General features: G+C 44.6%; 1 protein-coding gene across 1 annotated transcript in view; it reads right to left on the bottom strand.

Annotated features, from left to right (window-relative positions):
• Positions 1-16,326, bottom strand: part of LOC132237631 (kinesin-like protein KIF6) — a 156,741-nt gene extending 140,415 nt beyond the window's left edge. The window contains exons 1-3 of the mRNA XM_059702258.1: positions 16,174-16,326; positions 11,912-12,021; positions 5,227-5,301 (exon numbers count right to left, since the gene is read on the bottom strand). Of these exons, the coding sequence (XP_059558241.1) occupies positions 5,227-5,301; positions 11,912-12,021; positions 16,174-16,239 (251 nt within the window). The 5' untranslated portion in view covers positions 16,240-16,326. The remainder of the gene's footprint in view (positions 1-5,226; positions 5,302-11,911; positions 12,022-16,173) is intronic.
• Between the last annotated feature and the right edge of the window lie 868 nt (positions 16,327-17,194).

Here is a 17,194-nt window from a genome sequence, read left to right as displayed (position 1 = left end):
GTGGTAAGATCTCAGAAAAGTCTAAACTCCAAAGTCATCTCCCTAAATCTTCAAGTAAAATGGACCTTCCAGGATAATGCGCCATGTTTGGCCTGGGCCTTAGGCCTCCCCTGCGAGACCACTCCCTACTCCCGAGATCAACGGACGCCAGCCTGGTAAAACATCACCTGAAACTGTGAACTCCTTGATAGGATGCAATACCATCCACACCCACCATGCGCATCTGTGCACCTCCTGAAGACTCTCTACAAAAATTAGTCCAAAACCAGTGAGCAAAATTCGTAGGATAAACAGCTTTTGTTAACATGTCTAAAAAATATGGGATATATTTCAGGAAAACCAGAGTTCCCAAGAGGCAGCATGTGAAGTACTTCCTAATGGAGATGTATGAAGTAATGACCACACAGATTCTTCTCCTTAATTTCCAATGATACAACGTTAAAGTTTCACAACTTCTCACCCCAGCCATGCAGCTCGGCCGTCATGTCACTGATCTGGGTTAAGTAGGAAAAGATGAGTCTTCATTAATGGGATTCCTGAACTATAGAATTGGGGAAAGAGGTCTGGTGGATTTTATTCTGCTTTAATTGTATACAGTAAGCAGAATTAAGCTACAATGTGTTAACCAACAGAACAGCTGCAAAGGGCCTATAGAGAGTGACTGGATTGTATGCTGGGAATTTGTTTCTGAGGGTGAGAGCAGGCGTTTTTGTTTAACATCTAAAGTGGCAGTTTCTATTTTCCCAGCCTGCCGAATTGTGTAATTCTTAGACCAGTCTTTAAATTGTGAGATAAACATTTCTCTAACTGTTGTGTATAAATGAGACTTTATTGATACTTGATGTTTACCATTTCAAAGTCACACAAGTCTGCATGAAGTGTGCACATTCTGTATATAAAGTCAATGCAAACGGTGACCCCCACCCCAGGTTCTTAATGACTACGTTAATCTGCTTAATAACTCTCTCCTGCAGAGCTGGGTCAAAGGAAAACATGAATCCGCCTCCGTCAGCCCAGCCGCTGCTGCAGCTCACCCCTCGCAGACAGGAGCCCGGAGGGTGACTGTGACCTTGGTGGCAAGCAGCCCCGGAGGAAGAGGGCCTCAGGGCCAGCAGGTGCGCTCAGGGCACACCCTCGCAGGCAGCACGAGCCTTCCTTCCCCGCACACACCGGGCGAACCCAGAGAACACAAGCAGCACCTCAGACAGACAATGGCACTCTCCAGGACAGAAAGAGCCCCCACGGAGAACCCTCGACTATCCCAGGCAGCCTGCACCAAGAGAGCACCACACCGGGCAGTGGGAGAGCGTCCACCGTCCGCGTAAGGGAGAGGGGACAGGAAAAGGAGCCATGTGTCGGAAGGGGAGCACACCTGTCTTCAGAGGGAAAAGAGAGGGTATCCCAGCCTTACACGAGACTAGACTGGCTTTCATTTCCTCTAAATGAAAAATAAAACTGTAAAAATAAAAACTGTAAAAGGTAGGTGACAGAGCATGCACATGGCTAAAAGCAAATGATCGAGCTCACAGACTGCACTGGCCATGTCTTCCAGAACCCAGAACCTAAAGACAGAGATTGAGACTGAATGGACCGTTACAATAGGTGAAGGACAACACCAGTGGTTCTGAAACTAGAAGTTCCAGAAAGAAAGAATGGCTATGCTGGAGGAAAGGAAATTAATTTTAAATTATCAAAATAATTATCAATGTGACAACCCTGAGCTTGACTATAAGACTTTTCAGATTGAAGTGACCGGAGGAGAGAGAAGAATACACACAAAATAACATACCTGGACTCACTGATATAAATGTCAGAAAGACAAGTAAAAAGAAAAACTCCCTAAAACATCCAGGAAGTGAAAACAGGCATCTCCTAAAACAGAAATGAGACACAGAGGGACAGTGTCATCTCTCCGCAGCACTGCATGCAGAGAGACCATGGGGCACTCTCTTCACAGAAGTCAGAGAAAGGACCTTGTAACCCAGAATTCTACACCCAAATTGCCATTTGACTGTGAAGGAAAACAAAGGACTTCAGAAAGCCCCCAATCTTGAATTCTCACTAAAAAAATCATTAGAGGATGATTAACTAAAAAGGGATCCAAGAACTAGGCATGAGTATAAGAAACAGTGATGAGCAACAACAACAAAAAAAAGAGAAGGATTTAAATAAATGCTGATAATAAAAACGATTAATAGTGACGCAGAAGAAACTCTCAGTTGATTTCAACATTTGAAGTGGTAGGGGAGCTGGAAAGACAAAATAAAAGTGTGCTAAGGTCCCTGAGACAAACAGAGAGACAGAAATTTCAGATAGTGAGAAAAGCACAAGTAAGTTTACATCTGAATTTACACTGTGCAGATGTGTTGAAATGCAATGCACACCTTGAGGGAAAATGGAAAGTACTAGCAGCAACAAAGAGCACAAACCAGCCAACAGCTCGAAGGGGAAAATGGGGAATGATAAATGGAAAACATAAAACCAGACGGGAGGAACACCTCCGAACACCATGACGGCAATCACAATAAACATAAGCAGGTGAAAGTAGCCAGTTGAATTTGGCTAAAAAGGCAAAAGCCAGCTATATTTTATTTACCAAATCTATACTTAGAAACAAAACGTCCCAGGGCAGTTGAATTAAGAAATCACGAAAGATAAACCACATAAAGGCCAACAGAAAACAAACATCAGCTAAAACAGCTTCAGGGGAAAATGGGATACAAGGAGAAAAGTCTGGACAAAGAGGACTGTTTCCTGTTGATGGAAGATGTGACCCACGCGGACCACTGGGCAGCCTGGATAAAGACGCTCCTGCCCTTCGCTTTTCACATCATGTCATTGTTGGGGTGGGCGTCTTTGTAAGTCAGTGAACAAAACAAACCCCCAGCCCTCATGAAGCCTTGATCTAGTGCCATGGTTGGCAAACTGCAGCTTGCGAGCCACATGCGGCTCTTTGGCACCTTGAGTGTGGCTCTTCCCAAGCCTTAGGAGTTCCCTAATTAAGTTAGTAACAATGTACCTACCTATATAGTTTAAGTTTAAAATATTTAGCTCTCAAAAGAAATTTCAATCGTTGTACTGTTGATATTTGGCTCTGTTGACTAATGAGTTTGCCGACCACTGATCTAGAGCAGTGGTTCTCAACCTTGGCTGCACGTTAGAATCACCTGGGAATCTTTTTAAAATCCTGATTTCTGGGCCTCATCCTCCGGAAATTCTGTTTCTTTGTTACTAATGTTGTGGCCTCACCCCATCACAAAGAAACAGAATTTCCGGAGGATAAGGCCCAGAAATCAGGATTTTAAAAAGATTCCCAGGTGATTCTAATGTGCAGCCAAGGTTGAGAACCACTGTGGAAGGCAGACAGAAAACGAATGAGTAATCAAACTACACCGCGTTTCAGCTGGTGCCAAGTGCTGGAAAAAGAAAACAGGGAAGGGTGGCAGGGAGTGGTTTCAAATGGGGTGACAAGGGAGGGCCTCACTGAGAAGGGGATACATGAGCAGAGACCTCAAGGAGCTGAGGAGACAATCATGCAGATTCTGGAGGAAGAACGCTCCCTGCAGAGGGCGCAGCGAGAGCTGAGGGTGACATGGGCCGGGGCTGGGAGAGGTGGGCATCATGGGAGGAGAAACAGACATCCAGGAAACAGGCACTGCGGTCCCTCCAGGGGCGACTTTAGGAAGTTTCAAAATAAGATGCCTGAGATCAACCCCCTGAAAAAGGACATATCCTTAAAGATTACGTAAAAAGGGAGACTTTTAGAAAAGTGTGACATCCCGTCTAGGAGACGTGAATTTAACCTAAAGACCTGTTATCAGATTCCGACTCTGAGTAAAACAACTTAGGCCTCCTCAATTGCATTTCACCCACGGCGCGGAAAGATTGTTAAAAGAGAAGTTTTGTTAACAGGTTTCGGGGTCTGATGCACAGCATGGTGATGATGACTAATGACCCTGTGCCATAGACTTGAATGCTGTCGTGAGAGCAGATCTTAAATGTTCTCATCATAATGTAACTATATGATGAGATGGAGGCCGTAGCTACTACTATAGTGATAATTATTTTGCAACTTATAACTGTTTCAGGTCAACATGCTGTACACCTTCAATTTATACAATGGTACATGGCAATTATATCTCAGTAATAAAGTTGGGGTGGGGGGGAAGAAGGGCTTGGTTTGAAAAGGATTCATGCAACAGGGTCTGAGAGAAAAATGAGGCAATGTGCTTCCAACAGCATTCCTGGCAAAGGGTTTACTGATCAATGGACTTGAAAAGGGGTTATTTAGCAGCTAGCTTTCATTTTCATCATAAAGATTGGTATATCTGGGGGTGATTAGGTCACTGAAATCACCCAGATGATTTCAGGGTCGGAAAGCAACCTCATTAAGTAGTAGCTGCGGGAGGGGACTTGGCCGGCATACCGTACATGAGTAAAACGGCATTCTGATTTATGCGGTGTTCTCAGGTGGCGCTGTCCTTAGAGTCATCAGACTGAAACTGTCTGGACCAGCCGTGGGCAAACTACGGCCCGCGGGCTGGATCCGGCCCCTTTGAAATGAATAAAACTATTGAAAAAAAAGACCGTACCCTTTTATGTAATGATGTTTACTTTGAATTTATATTAGTTCACACAAACACTCCATCCATGCTTTTGTTCCGGCCCTCCGGTCCAGTTTAAGAATCCATTGTGGCCCTCGAGTCAAAAAGTTTGCCCACCCCTGGTCTGGACACACAGAAATAAAAGGGTCCTCGAGGCGAAGGACCAGGCTGTGAAATATAGCTATTACACTGAGGTGGAGCTGGGTCAGCCATTAGCAGGCCTCCTAGGTGTCACCCACCCCGAGTCCCACATCCATCTAACCCCTGGAACACGGGGCTGAGGGAAGAGCTCCGGCCTTACCAGAACACCGCCTGGGGCTCTGCACCACCAGCCATTGACCGGAACAGGGCCACTTAATCTCTCTGATCCTCCGAGATTTATGTAGCTTTCAAATGGGAGTAACAGAGCTATTCCGTCTATCACACCGGCTTGTTCTGAGGCTCGGAGTCTAAATCTAAAACAAACAGCTCTGCGAATAAAGGGTTTTAATGCGATCGTCACTACGTACCCTGCAGCCTGCGTACCTAACTAATACACCGAGGCACGTTACCACGATGATCTGATAACTGAAGACATGATGAAAAACCACTAACCCACTAAACAGAACACGGGAAATCCTACCTCTCAGCCACGGGCTTGGCAATGTTTTCAAAAATGGTCTCTTGGTTTGTATCTTGATCAAAAATCCTTTGAAATCTGCAAATGTGAAAACAGTAATTATTTTAAAGCTGGGCCGTCACACACTATCAGATTAATCTTTTTTCCTTTTTTCTGACGGCTCTGTAAATGAGCCCATGTTTACCGCACTGGGCTTACCTACCCTAGCACAATGTTGGCCTGTAGTCCCAGCCACACTGCGCCGTTGTCTCCCTGTATACACATGGCGGGTAAACAGTATTGCTTTGACAGGGTCTGCACAATAAATCCCTCTGAAACGCTGCAGCGGCTTTGAACCAAATAACAAACTGTGTGCTTTTAGCTCTCAAGGGGGGCAGTGTCTGCAATTGGCATCAGATGCACATCGAGATAAGGGCATGAAATGGAAACCCAAGACCAGGATGTAAACAGCCAGAGAACCTCTGATGTCTGACCTGTCAGGACAGAAGGCAGCTGTGAAACGTAGGATGATTGAACTTGGTCTTAAAATGCTGTACTGAAGTTTACTTCCCACTCATTAGGGACAACATCCTAGTATTGGCTACTTCATTTCCAGGGAACTTTACTTCACTTTGTGGATCATGAGTCAAAAGTCCAAAAGGTGAAGGAAGATAGACTGGCCTGCAGAGAGAAGTCCATATCAGATTGGCAGGGCTGGGCATGGGGAGGTGTGACGGAGTCAAGTTCACGCTTCGTGCATTGCTGCTCACTTGGCTTAGTGCAGGGTCACACCCACCGAGGAATGCCCAGGGCAGGAAACACACAACCTATTCTTCTACAGTGTGGTGAGTTGCCACCAGCAAGTCTGTCCCCCATTAAATTAAAACATCAGAGAGAGAGAGAGAGAGAGAGAGAGAGAGAGAGAGAGAGAGAGAGAGAGAGAGAGAGAGAGAGAGAGAGAAAAGAGAGAGAGAGAGAAGGAAGGTAGTACATAAGGTAAAATGTTAACAATTGGTGGATTTCCCACATAGAATACAGGAAGAGTTGGTTGCATTGTTTTTCCACCTCTTCAGCATATTGAAAAGTTTTCAAAATAAAAACTGTGGGGGTCAGCGGGATGCTTTAAAGCAAAGCCTTTAAAACAAACACACTGAGGGCATCCTACGCAGCTTTCAGAGTGGCTTGGGAACCGTCGGCCCATGTGTCAACCTTACACAAGTGAGTTGGGCACATCTTCGATTACTGTAGAGACTACGTGAAATGTAGGACTGTTTTCACAACTGAGGAGTTCAGAAGGCTATCTGGAGTGGGGCTGAGAATATAAAATAAAATGGAATTCATTGTCTTTAATCAAAATGAATTTCAAAACATCCCTATAGCGCAGGGGTGGGGTGGGGAATGTCCAGCCTGCGGGCCATAGAAGGCCCATGAAATCATTGGTAAGTTGAGAATTTTACATGGTCCGCGAATCTACACTAATAAAAGAGAAACATGGTAATTGGCGTACGACCGCTACCCTTCCCATTGGCTAATCAGCGAGATATGCAAATTAACTGGCAGCCAAGATGGCGGCCGCCAGCCAGGCAGCTGATGCGAACAGGGAGGCTTGCTTGCCCCAGCATGAGGAAGCCAAGGTTCCCCGTCTGCAGCTGGGGGGCTCTGAGCTCCTGAAGCAACAACTCCAAAAGATACAATGTTTCAATTATAGAAGCTAAAAGATGGCGGTTAATTTGCATACTCAGGCTCCGAGCAGAGCGAAGCCAAACAGCCCTGAAGCGGCAGGGCAGAGAGGCCTCAGGGCCTGGGATCAGCAGAGCGAGAGGGGTCCTGGCCCTGGGATCAGCTGAGCAAGGAGACCTCCCAGCACCGGGATCAGCGTGACAGGGGGCAGGAACCAAACCCCTGATCGCCCTGCAGCTCTGTGCATGACAGGGGGCGGCGCCCCAACTCCCCAATCAGCCCTGCTCTGAGCCTGACCAGGGGCTGCACCTAGGGATTGGGCCTGCCCTCTGCCACCCGGGAGCAGGCCTAAGCCAGCAGGTCGTTATCTCCCGAGGGGTCCCAGACTGCGAGAGGGCACAGGCTGGGCTGAGGGACCCCGCCCCCCCCCAGTGCACAAATTTTTGTGCACCGGGCCTCTAGTAATATTATAAATATCTGTGACAAATACACTCACCAGTCCAAAATTAAACAAAAGAAAATGGACATGGAGACACAAACTACAGCAAAAACAAGGCGTTTAAAGTCAGGTCTTGGGAGATCGGGTGTCTGCTGGGCAGGCACGCCCAAAGTGGTTACAACCAGTATTTTATTCCCTGGTGCGCAGGTCCCTCCCCTGGCCCATCATTGGCTGAGAACTGTGGGGTGTACAATCTTCCCGGAACCGTCACCTAAGTTTCATTATTTCCTTAGAGGGTATTCTTTCCTTCCCAGCTTAAGTCCCCTTGTCAGTTTGTCCCTCCCCAACATCCTGTTTGCCTGGGGACTCTCCAGGTGCCTGAACTTGGTCACATCAGCAGGCCATTATGCAAGCAAACTACCAGGAATTTTCCATTCAGGGTTAAATGCCTTGCCTCGAAAATGGACCACCACTGACTTTATTGCTAACAATATCCAAATGGCCCTTGGCAGAAAAAAGGTTCCCCACCCCTGCGTATAGCTTATCAACCTCCCATTTGAAGGCACTAACAATGAAACCATATACAAAGAGAGATGGCAGGGCACTCTGGCTGCTACGTCATTCAGCAGGCAAGATTATGTTTTAGACAACGGCATTAACGTGGGTGCCCAGAGCACGCCTCACACCCTATCCGTGCACCAGGGCCCAGATACAAACACAGGGGGCACGGCCGCTCTGTGCTGTTCAGGGCCCCGCTGGCTGCGACAACTGAACACAGACCCAGTGGTGCTTGTGAGGATGGGGATGAGGCTGATTTGGTTCCTTACCAGGTTGACGATGACTGACTACGTCAACAGCCATTCCCAGCCCCACTTCCTTAAGTAACAGGAATGACAACTACCACCAGGTAAACCAAAGAGATGGCCGGGGTTCCATAAACCATACAATAGCATTAAACATCAAATCATCATCCCAAAACATTTTATCTTTTATAATTAAAGCTGCACAGTAATCTGAAAAGGCATTGTGATCATCTACTTTTTGAAATCCTTTGCAGAGCAAAATAGTTTACCAACTTGAGTGTCATCTTTTACAGCGGAAGAGGCTGCTTTATCCTGGGGACATAAAGCCACTGACTCGTGGCCCTGGAGCAAGCCAGTAATGCACCCTGAGACATGACTTGGGTTTCCTGATTCCGAGGAGGCCCTTTCATCATGAGGAGGTTGTGTAGGCTTTTTCCAAAGTCTATTTCAAATCTGGCACATACTGACCTCTCCCCACCCAGAAACGGCTTGTCCTGGCCTTCCTCAGCCCGGGAAATGACAGCTCCATCCTTCTAGAAGTTCCGTCCAAAACCCGGAGGGCATCCTTGGCGCCTCTCTTTCCATTGCACTCTACACCCAACCCATCAGCAAACTCTGTCATCTCTGACCTTTAAAATACTTGCAGAATCCAACTATTTCTCAACATTTCCACTTGCTACTACCCCGGCCCAAACTACCAAAATGTCTTGCCTGGTCTCCTTCACTCCCTTACAGTTAGTTTATTTGCTACATGTGAGCAAGAATGATCCTTAAGTGGAATTGTTTCATTCTTCTGATCAAAATCCTCCATTACCTCCCACGGCACTTCGGGAAGAGCTCCATATGATCTGGCCACTCTGCTGCCCCTTTAACCTTCTTCCTGCCACCCACGCCCTCCCCCACCCCCCCCACCCCCAGCTTACTCTCCTCAAGCCACACAGATGCCTTCTCTTCAACAAGCCAGGCATCCCCCCCTCTCAGGGACTTTGCTCTCACTATATTCTTGGCCTGGACTTCCCATTCCTCAGATATCTGAATATCTGGCTTCCCTGCCTCCTTCAAGTTCTTGTTCAAATGTCGCCCTCTTGTCCACCTCCCCTGAGAGGCCTGTGAAATGCTGCCACCTTCCCTCCCCTTTGCTGCCCTTCGCCAGCACTCCTCTGTCCCCTTCGCTGCCTTGTTTGGCTCCATGGCCCTTAACACTTTCTGATACACAGTGTATTTATTGATCTTCTTGCCCATCTCCTCCCACTAAAATGTAAGCACCATCAGAGCAGGGGCTGTGCTGCCCTCCCTGCTGTGTTCCTAGCCATGAAAACATCTCACAGTGAATGATCGATAAATGTTTATTGGGTAAGTGGATTTTCTTGGGAGAAAACAGCCTTAAAATGCTTACACAGGTATCTCTGATCATATGTATAAGTTAAATATTTTATTAATATCTTTATTTAAAATACCAAACCAATATTTCTAATTCAGGGATTTAGAAAGAATGATCAAGTGATTTTAAAATAAGCAATCGGCACTTTTTCTTTGTGATATTATTTCTTTACAATTTATTTTTAAAATTTAGCTTTATTATTGAAAGTATTACGATGTCTGCTTTGTTTTTTTGTTTATTTTTTGTTTTCCCCATTGACCCTGCTCCTACCCATACCTGCCCCTCCCAAGCCTTTGCCACACTATTGTCTGTGTCCATGGGTTATGCATATATGCATATAAGTTCCCTGGTGAATCCTCACATCCCTCACCCCACCTTTAGTCTGTTCATCAGTCTGCTCATGGTTCTATGCCTCTGGGTCTATTTTGTTCATCAGTTTATTTTGTTCATTAGATTCCACATATGAGTGAGATCATGTGATACTTGTCTTTCTCTGGTTTATTTCGCTTAGCATAATATTCTCCAGGGCAAACAGCACTTTTTCAATAACCATATATTTAAATTCTCTCTGTATCTATATAACCTAAAGAATACTTTGGAAAGGGCCAATTCATAGCGACATGGCCAATTTTTCTTAATCATTGGCAACATGCTGAAACAGAAGCATGCTGAATAAAATGTTTTAGCAAAGTGTGGCCTGTAGAGAATGGTGTAGGGCAGCTATCATGAATTCATAGCTACTAAGGTATGTAGCAAGTTTACACCAGTGGGAGAATGCCCCTTCAGAAAAATGAAGTCACTTACTGTAAGGCTACTTCTTAAAGGACAGAATGAAAGGAGATGGGGAGCCAAAAAGGCAAGGTGAGGACCCCCCCCCCACCACCACTATGTGAGCAATTGCTAGCAATCCTGCTTGTACTTATTGTGAAAGGAACACAAGACGATGGGTGAAGTAGGAGAGAGATACATGCATGACCGACAAAGGGCAGAGTTGTGCAGACCAGAGAACTTTATGAGACAAACAAATAAGAGTACATAAATATGAGGGAGAGAGAGAGAACCATAAAAATAAAATATCCAGGATGGTTTTATCCAAGGGGCAAGGGCAGGAATAGCTACATAATAAGGACCATGGAAAACAGTTCAGAAAGAAAAGCAAGAGCGCAATTAGGATGCCTTCAGCCGCACCCAGCAATCCGCCACCTAAGCACAAGCCACAGATCAAATATGGGTTTAACTTGGGCTCAAACGTCTCCAAAAATCAAAAGTGGGCATTAAAGGACATCACATAATCTGAAACTGGAGAATAAAGACGGTATAAACTAGCCATAATCCCAACATTCCAGGCCTGGCTACTGGAGAGTGTTTGGACTAAAGGCACGGGTGACAGTCCAAGGGTGGCCGCTTGGTACTTTTCACCTGAACCGCAGGTTCGGCACTCTCCAAGAGCAATGTAATGCAGTCCATTATGGGAGCATCAATGTTATTTACAATGTCCTAGTGGCCATGTTTTTTTAAAGTAAAAAGAAACAGGTGAAATTGGTTTTAATATATCTTAACACAATCTATTAAACATGTTATCATTTTAATATGGAGTCGCTATGAAAATATTCTTGAGATATTTTACATTACATTTTTCATACTAAGCTTTCAAAAATCTTTTATGTGCTTTTCACTTACTAGCCTCAGTTTGGACTAGCTACACTTCAAGTGCTTCAGAGCTACCTGCGGCGAGTGGCTGCTACACTGGACAGTACAGATATAGGCTGTTCATGCATGCGCTGAGGTCTGTATATTCACCTATGTTATAAAGAAGGCTCACCTATATGGGATACAGATTATACCTTAAGTGCTTATCTTTAATAACATTTAGTCATGCAATGAACTTCCTGTCAGTGCTAACCCCTAGAGAGCCAAGTAGGAAAAGGATAACGCTGATGTGGCAAGGCAAGGCTGGGACCTTGGGATACCATGGTGGATACAGAAATATACCCTCCTTTCAGCTTTGGGCACAGCAGTGAAAAGACAACTTAAATTCCATCCGCCAGCCCTAACCGGTTTGACTCAGTGGATAGAGCGTCGGCCTGCAGACTCAAGGGTCCCAGGTTCGATTCCAGTCAAGGGCATGTACCTTGGCTGCGGGCACATCCCCAGTGGGGAGTGTGCAGGAGGCAGCTGATCGATGTTTCTCTCTCATCAATGTTTCTAACTCTCTGTCCCTCTCCCTTCCTCTCTGTAAAAAATCAATAAAATATATTTTTTAAAAAAATTCCATCCGCCAGATGACAGAGAACTGCCCTGCCTTCTCCCCAGCGCATGGTGCTAAGGATTTCACCGTGGATATGAGTGCAGTATGTGTTCGTTCAATAGCAAAACAAATACAAACAAGGAGAAAGATACACTTACTTAAATCTGTAGCTTTCTCGCTTATTATTCACAAATCCATCTGCCAAATCACGAGGCAAGATAATTTCCAAGCTGGGTGTAACTTTTTCATCTTCATCTATGGAATAAATCTGCAAACAAGAAGACAGCAAATGAATATAAAGTGGTGGATTTCAGGCTTGAACTATGACCATATTATTATGCTGTGCACTGAAATCTTATAAAAAATATACTTTTAAGATAAAAAGTCAAAACATAGTACAATTTGGGTAATTTTCCTCTTTGAACTGTGCGCAGCCTCAAACAAATATATGAAATTGAACAAGAGGTAAAACCTAAATCAATGCTCTGTCAAAGCTCAGATCCTCTCTGACAATCTAATATTCAAATCTGAACATTTTTTAGTATCTCTGTTGTTGAGAAACCAATAACCCTGAAAACACCATTTTATATAAATATTGCTTTGGAATTATGGACGAGAAATTAACACTTTATTACAAGCAACAGCTTTTCTGAGCATTTACAAAATGCTAGACAAGAAGAAAAAAGGACTAGGTCTGAGACTTCTCAGAGAGCTCAAAAGAATGCTCTCATTCAAGTTATGTTCAAAGAAGCCCAAGTTTTCATGACACATATTCAGGCTTTTCATAAAAGATATGTGGTTTCAAAAGACAAGTATATCTCATGTCTTTGATGTCATTTTCAAGGTTGTACTTCCAGCTCAGCCACTAATTAGCAAATGACCTGGGAAAGTCACTTCACCACTAAGCTGATATGGAATGAAGGGTCTTAATCAACCTCCTTTCAACTTAATATTCTCTGTCTTCTTGGTTACCTACTCCTTTATTTATTGGCCAGAAAATATCAAAAGTCAAGCTTATAAAAAGCTCATGTGGAATAAAGAAACGCCTATGATTTTGTGTCCAAAGACCTGGCCCAATGCTAATCTCAATTTACCAGATGTGTGACCAGCCACCACTTCAGAATCTTGGTTCCTTATACCTAAAATGAGGAAAACAGAATTGCCTCCCTTTACAAGATTGCTGCAGGGATCAAATGACGTCATGGAAAGGAAGCATTTTGTAATGCACCATAAAAAATGTTAGTCATTAGATTTAGAGGTTTTTAAGAAAGACTTCTTGTCTTTCACCAGGAAATAAAATTATTCCTAACAAGCAATACTTCCTGTTTAAGACCCAATTAGATGCTTGATTATGGGGGAAAGTCATATTCCTAAACAAATAAAAGCCTACCTAAATCTCCAGAAAATCTGAATAATGTTCCTAAGCAGACTTCTAGTGAAGAATCTCCATAAAATGACATTATTTGTAGAAAGTAATGGCATCAGGTGCATGGCTTTATGGCTAGGTTTTCTCAAGAGACATTTAAAAAGTATATCCTGTAGGTCACTACATTAAAAAAAAAAAAGATTAATGCCCAGACAGGTAAGTAAAAGGGATTGTAAGACGTGAAACATACACGAGTGAGGGCTGCCACGCATTAAAACAAAGAGCCCTGGACGATTTTGCTCAGTGGGTAGAGCATCGGCCTGCGAATTGAGGGGTCCCAGGTTCGATTCCGGTCAAGGGCACATGCCTGGGTTGTGGGCTCAATCCCCAGTGGGGGACTTGCAGGAGGCAGCCAATCCACGATTCTCTCTCATCATAGATGTTTCTATGTCTCTCCCTCTCTTCCTTCCTCTATGAAATCAATAAAAATATTTTTTAAAAACCACAAAAAACAAACAAAACAACAACAACAAAAACCCTGTAGCACTCAGTGTTCAGAAGACAAGGAGGAACAGCTACTAGCATAGGAATAGCGACTCTCCACCATCATTAAGCCATTCTTTGGGGCATTAAGAAAAGCCCCTTATAACCAGAAAATGTGTTTAGTCCAATAGATAGACTTCCTATCCTTAGTCACAAAAGTATTTGAGATAGAGTAGTTTTTTAAGAATAGAAGACAATTAGATCTAATGAAAAGATGAATATGAAAATATTTCAAAATACACAAAGCAGAATACAAATGAAAAAGCACTGCCATTATCAGAGGTTCATCTTAGGTATTTTCTGATTTATTAGCCTATAAATTACTGTAGTGCCTTAAGAAATAAGATTAATGGAGCAGTGGAACCATAAAATGAAGAGAAAAAACCCATTTTGAATCACTCTTGGTTTAAAGCTACAAGCAGCATTTCCAGTTCGAGAAACAACCATACAATCTTTTGGGGGCAAAAAAGATAGGAGGCTAAAAGTGGGATTTCTAAGGGAGAGCAGGGATACACTAACTCAAAATTTGTTCATCTGTGCTTTCTCGGTTTTATGTATGTGGCATAATGTTGCATCTCGGTCAGAAACCTGACATTATGAAAATACAGTATGACACCTCAAAACACTTGTGGAGTACCAATCTACTACACAGAATCCCACAAAAGAAATGCAAAAGAAGGCACATTAAAATACCCAAACATTGCATTTTAAGAAAAGAGAAAGTTCAATATTAAATCCAAGATTCTCCATCAACCCATCCACAGTTCTGCCTCTATCCTCTCACATCACCATATCTAAGCACCTGCTTCTGACTGCAAAGCTCATGTGGACAAGTTCAACATTTTTACTAAGAGTCTAGGGGGAGGAGGGGAGGCGGGCATTACATACACCTTTTACATAGGATGCACTTTTTAAAACCTTCTTGTAAGTGAATGTAAGAGGAAAGAAATTAGGAAGAAACCCATATCAACTTTCTATACTGCTTTATTCCTTGTTTTAAAAAAGCCAATCTTTCCTTTGGAGACTTCTCATTCATCTTTTCAATACATTTCATGGGTAAAAAAAAAGTGATGACAAAGACACTATATTCTCCTTGTTTGAGGAGAATACATAAATACAAAAATTACACATGGTCAACGCTAAGCTATGAGATGCTATGATGTTACATTTATACATGTGCCCAGTGTAGAAACATAGATATGGGCTAGAGATAAAATATTAGTAATACACCCATTCCAGGCACTGATTAATAAGACTCAGATTGCCCTTGCCTAAATCCCCACTTTGTGAGACAAAAAGGTTTTGTCTGAAGAGCCAAGAGCTTTGGAATAATAATCATTAAAAAAATCCTACGTTAAAAGCAGCGCTCTGCCACTTGAGAGGTGGGTGGCTTGGGCACATTATTCATCCTGAGACTGTTTCCTCATCTACAAAATGAGGAAAATGGCATTAACTTTGCAGGGTTTTCATGAAAACTAGAGATAATGCAGACAAAGCACATTAGTAAGAATGACTGTGCCCCTTTCCAAGGAGAGAAAACAAAGTTTTGAAACATTTAAGAAGCTTTCAAAGTTCCTCTACTCAGAGCAAGGGCAAAGTTTTAACTTTCTCTGTAACTTTCTGAGCTCACAACCTAGGCAGTGATGGCGAACCTATGACACGTGTGTCAGAGGTGACACGTGAACTCATTTTTTTGGTTGATTTTTCTTTGTTAAATGGCATTTAAATATATAAAATAAATATCAAAAATATAAGTCTTTGTTTTACTATGGTTGCAAATATCAAAAAATTTCTATATGTGACACGGCACCAGAGTTAAGTTAGGGTTTTTCAAAATGCTGACACGCCGAGCTCAAAAGGTTCGCCATCACTGAGTGAGTGCTCAGCTAATGTTTTCTGAATGAAGAGTAGATGAGTATTCTTTGTGTCAGGATGCATAAATATCTATTTACATATGCAGTGAGCTCATGTTTCTGCTGCGGAGTGGAAATATAGTCCACAAATTCTAAGGGCCTACTGCGTGCAGAGCCTCTGTGTGTCTGTATTTGAATCTATTATCTGCAACCTCTCAGACACGTATGGCCACGCATCTCCTGCACGCCTTGCCTGAGTGTGGGACACAAGTCTGAGTGCATGTGTGTGTGCAGAGATGCGTGACCATTTCCCAGGAAGGGGCAATACGTGTGCCTAGTTGAGGTGCAGCCTACGTGAGTGTACAAACACACATCAGGGCATGCGTTTGCCCCCGGGGGAACAGGTGTGCCCGGGTGTATGCATGTGCTCTGTGGAGCGTGTGTCTGCGCTCACAGGGCTGTGCTGGATGGGAGAGCCCGGGTGTCTGTCTGTCCGAGTCCTGACAGCGGGGCTCCCCGGACAGAGCGTGCAGGGTTCCGTGAGGCACCCTGCGCCCTAAGCCCAGCTCCTCCCCCGGGCCCAGGCCCCACGCGGGCCGCCCCTCCCCCGGCCAGTGAGGCCCCGCGGCTCCCGCACCCTCGCTGCTCCGACCCGTACCCCTTGCGGCTGCTTCCGGACAGTGGGCTTCACCCTGGCGAAAATCTGGATCGTCTGCTTCACCATCTCCTCCTCTGGCACTGTACTGCCCCTTGACCTCTCAGGCCCAGGCGCCCCAAACTTCGGGTTCCCACCACCTCCAGCGAGCCGCAGCCTTAGCAACAGTAACTAGGGACACTACCCAAGGAGCAATGCGCCAACCAGGACCGCCTCCCCTCGCTAATTGGTTGCTAATGGAGTCCCCGCCCCCATCCCCAGGGAAGCGCTGAGGGGCGGGGTTGAGGAGGGCTGAGCGGAGAGTACTCCGCGCGTGCTAGGGGCGGACGCCTGGGCTGCAGGCTTGGCTCCAGAGCTGATCTGGAGGCAGGTTAATGAGTGACAACCACCATGCCTTTCCCTGTCCCTTAAGCCATTCTTCCCCTTTTTAGCACTGAAGTCATTCTGTTTTTATTATTCATTCATGGAAGACATGGCACTTGATCTGTGGCAGCAAGGTGCTGGCTGGGCGGGGATCCTGAGCTGCGCAGAACTGCCTCTGCCCTCCTGGAGATTAGGTCTGATGCGGGAGGCAGATTTCATCAGGGAATTAGGAATTAGGTCGGGGTAAGCAAGGGGTTCTGAGAAGGTACCTCACCTAGCTCTGCTGCGGAAGAGGCCAAGACTGGAGAGAGGGCGACTGTGTCCCACGCAATGGTCAGATCAAGAAAGAATGGGCTCCTTGGCGCAGTGTTGGAGGGAATGTAAGTTAATGCAGCCACTGTGGAAAGAGCAGGGAAGTTCCTAAAAAGAATTAAAAGTAGAATTGCAATCCCACTCACTCTTGGGTCTATGTCCAAAGATGAAATCAGACGCCTAAGATATATCTGCACTCCCATATTTATTGCAGCATTCGCCAAGATGTAGACCAACGTAGTGTCCACTGATGGATGCGTGGATAAAGAAAATGTGATATACATATTGAAATATTTTATATTATGCCTTATATCTACAATAGAGTGATATATATGTATGTGTGTGTATA

Source organism: Myotis daubentonii, chromosome 6 (genome assembly GCF_963259705.1).
Source record: "Myotis daubentonii chromosome 6, mMyoDau2.1, whole genome shotgun sequence".
Lineage (NCBI taxonomy): Eukaryota > Metazoa > Chordata > Mammalia > Chiroptera > Vespertilionidae > Myotis > Myotis daubentonii.
Note: the sequence above shows the minus strand (reverse complement) of the source record. Positions and strands in the feature narration are given on the sequence as shown.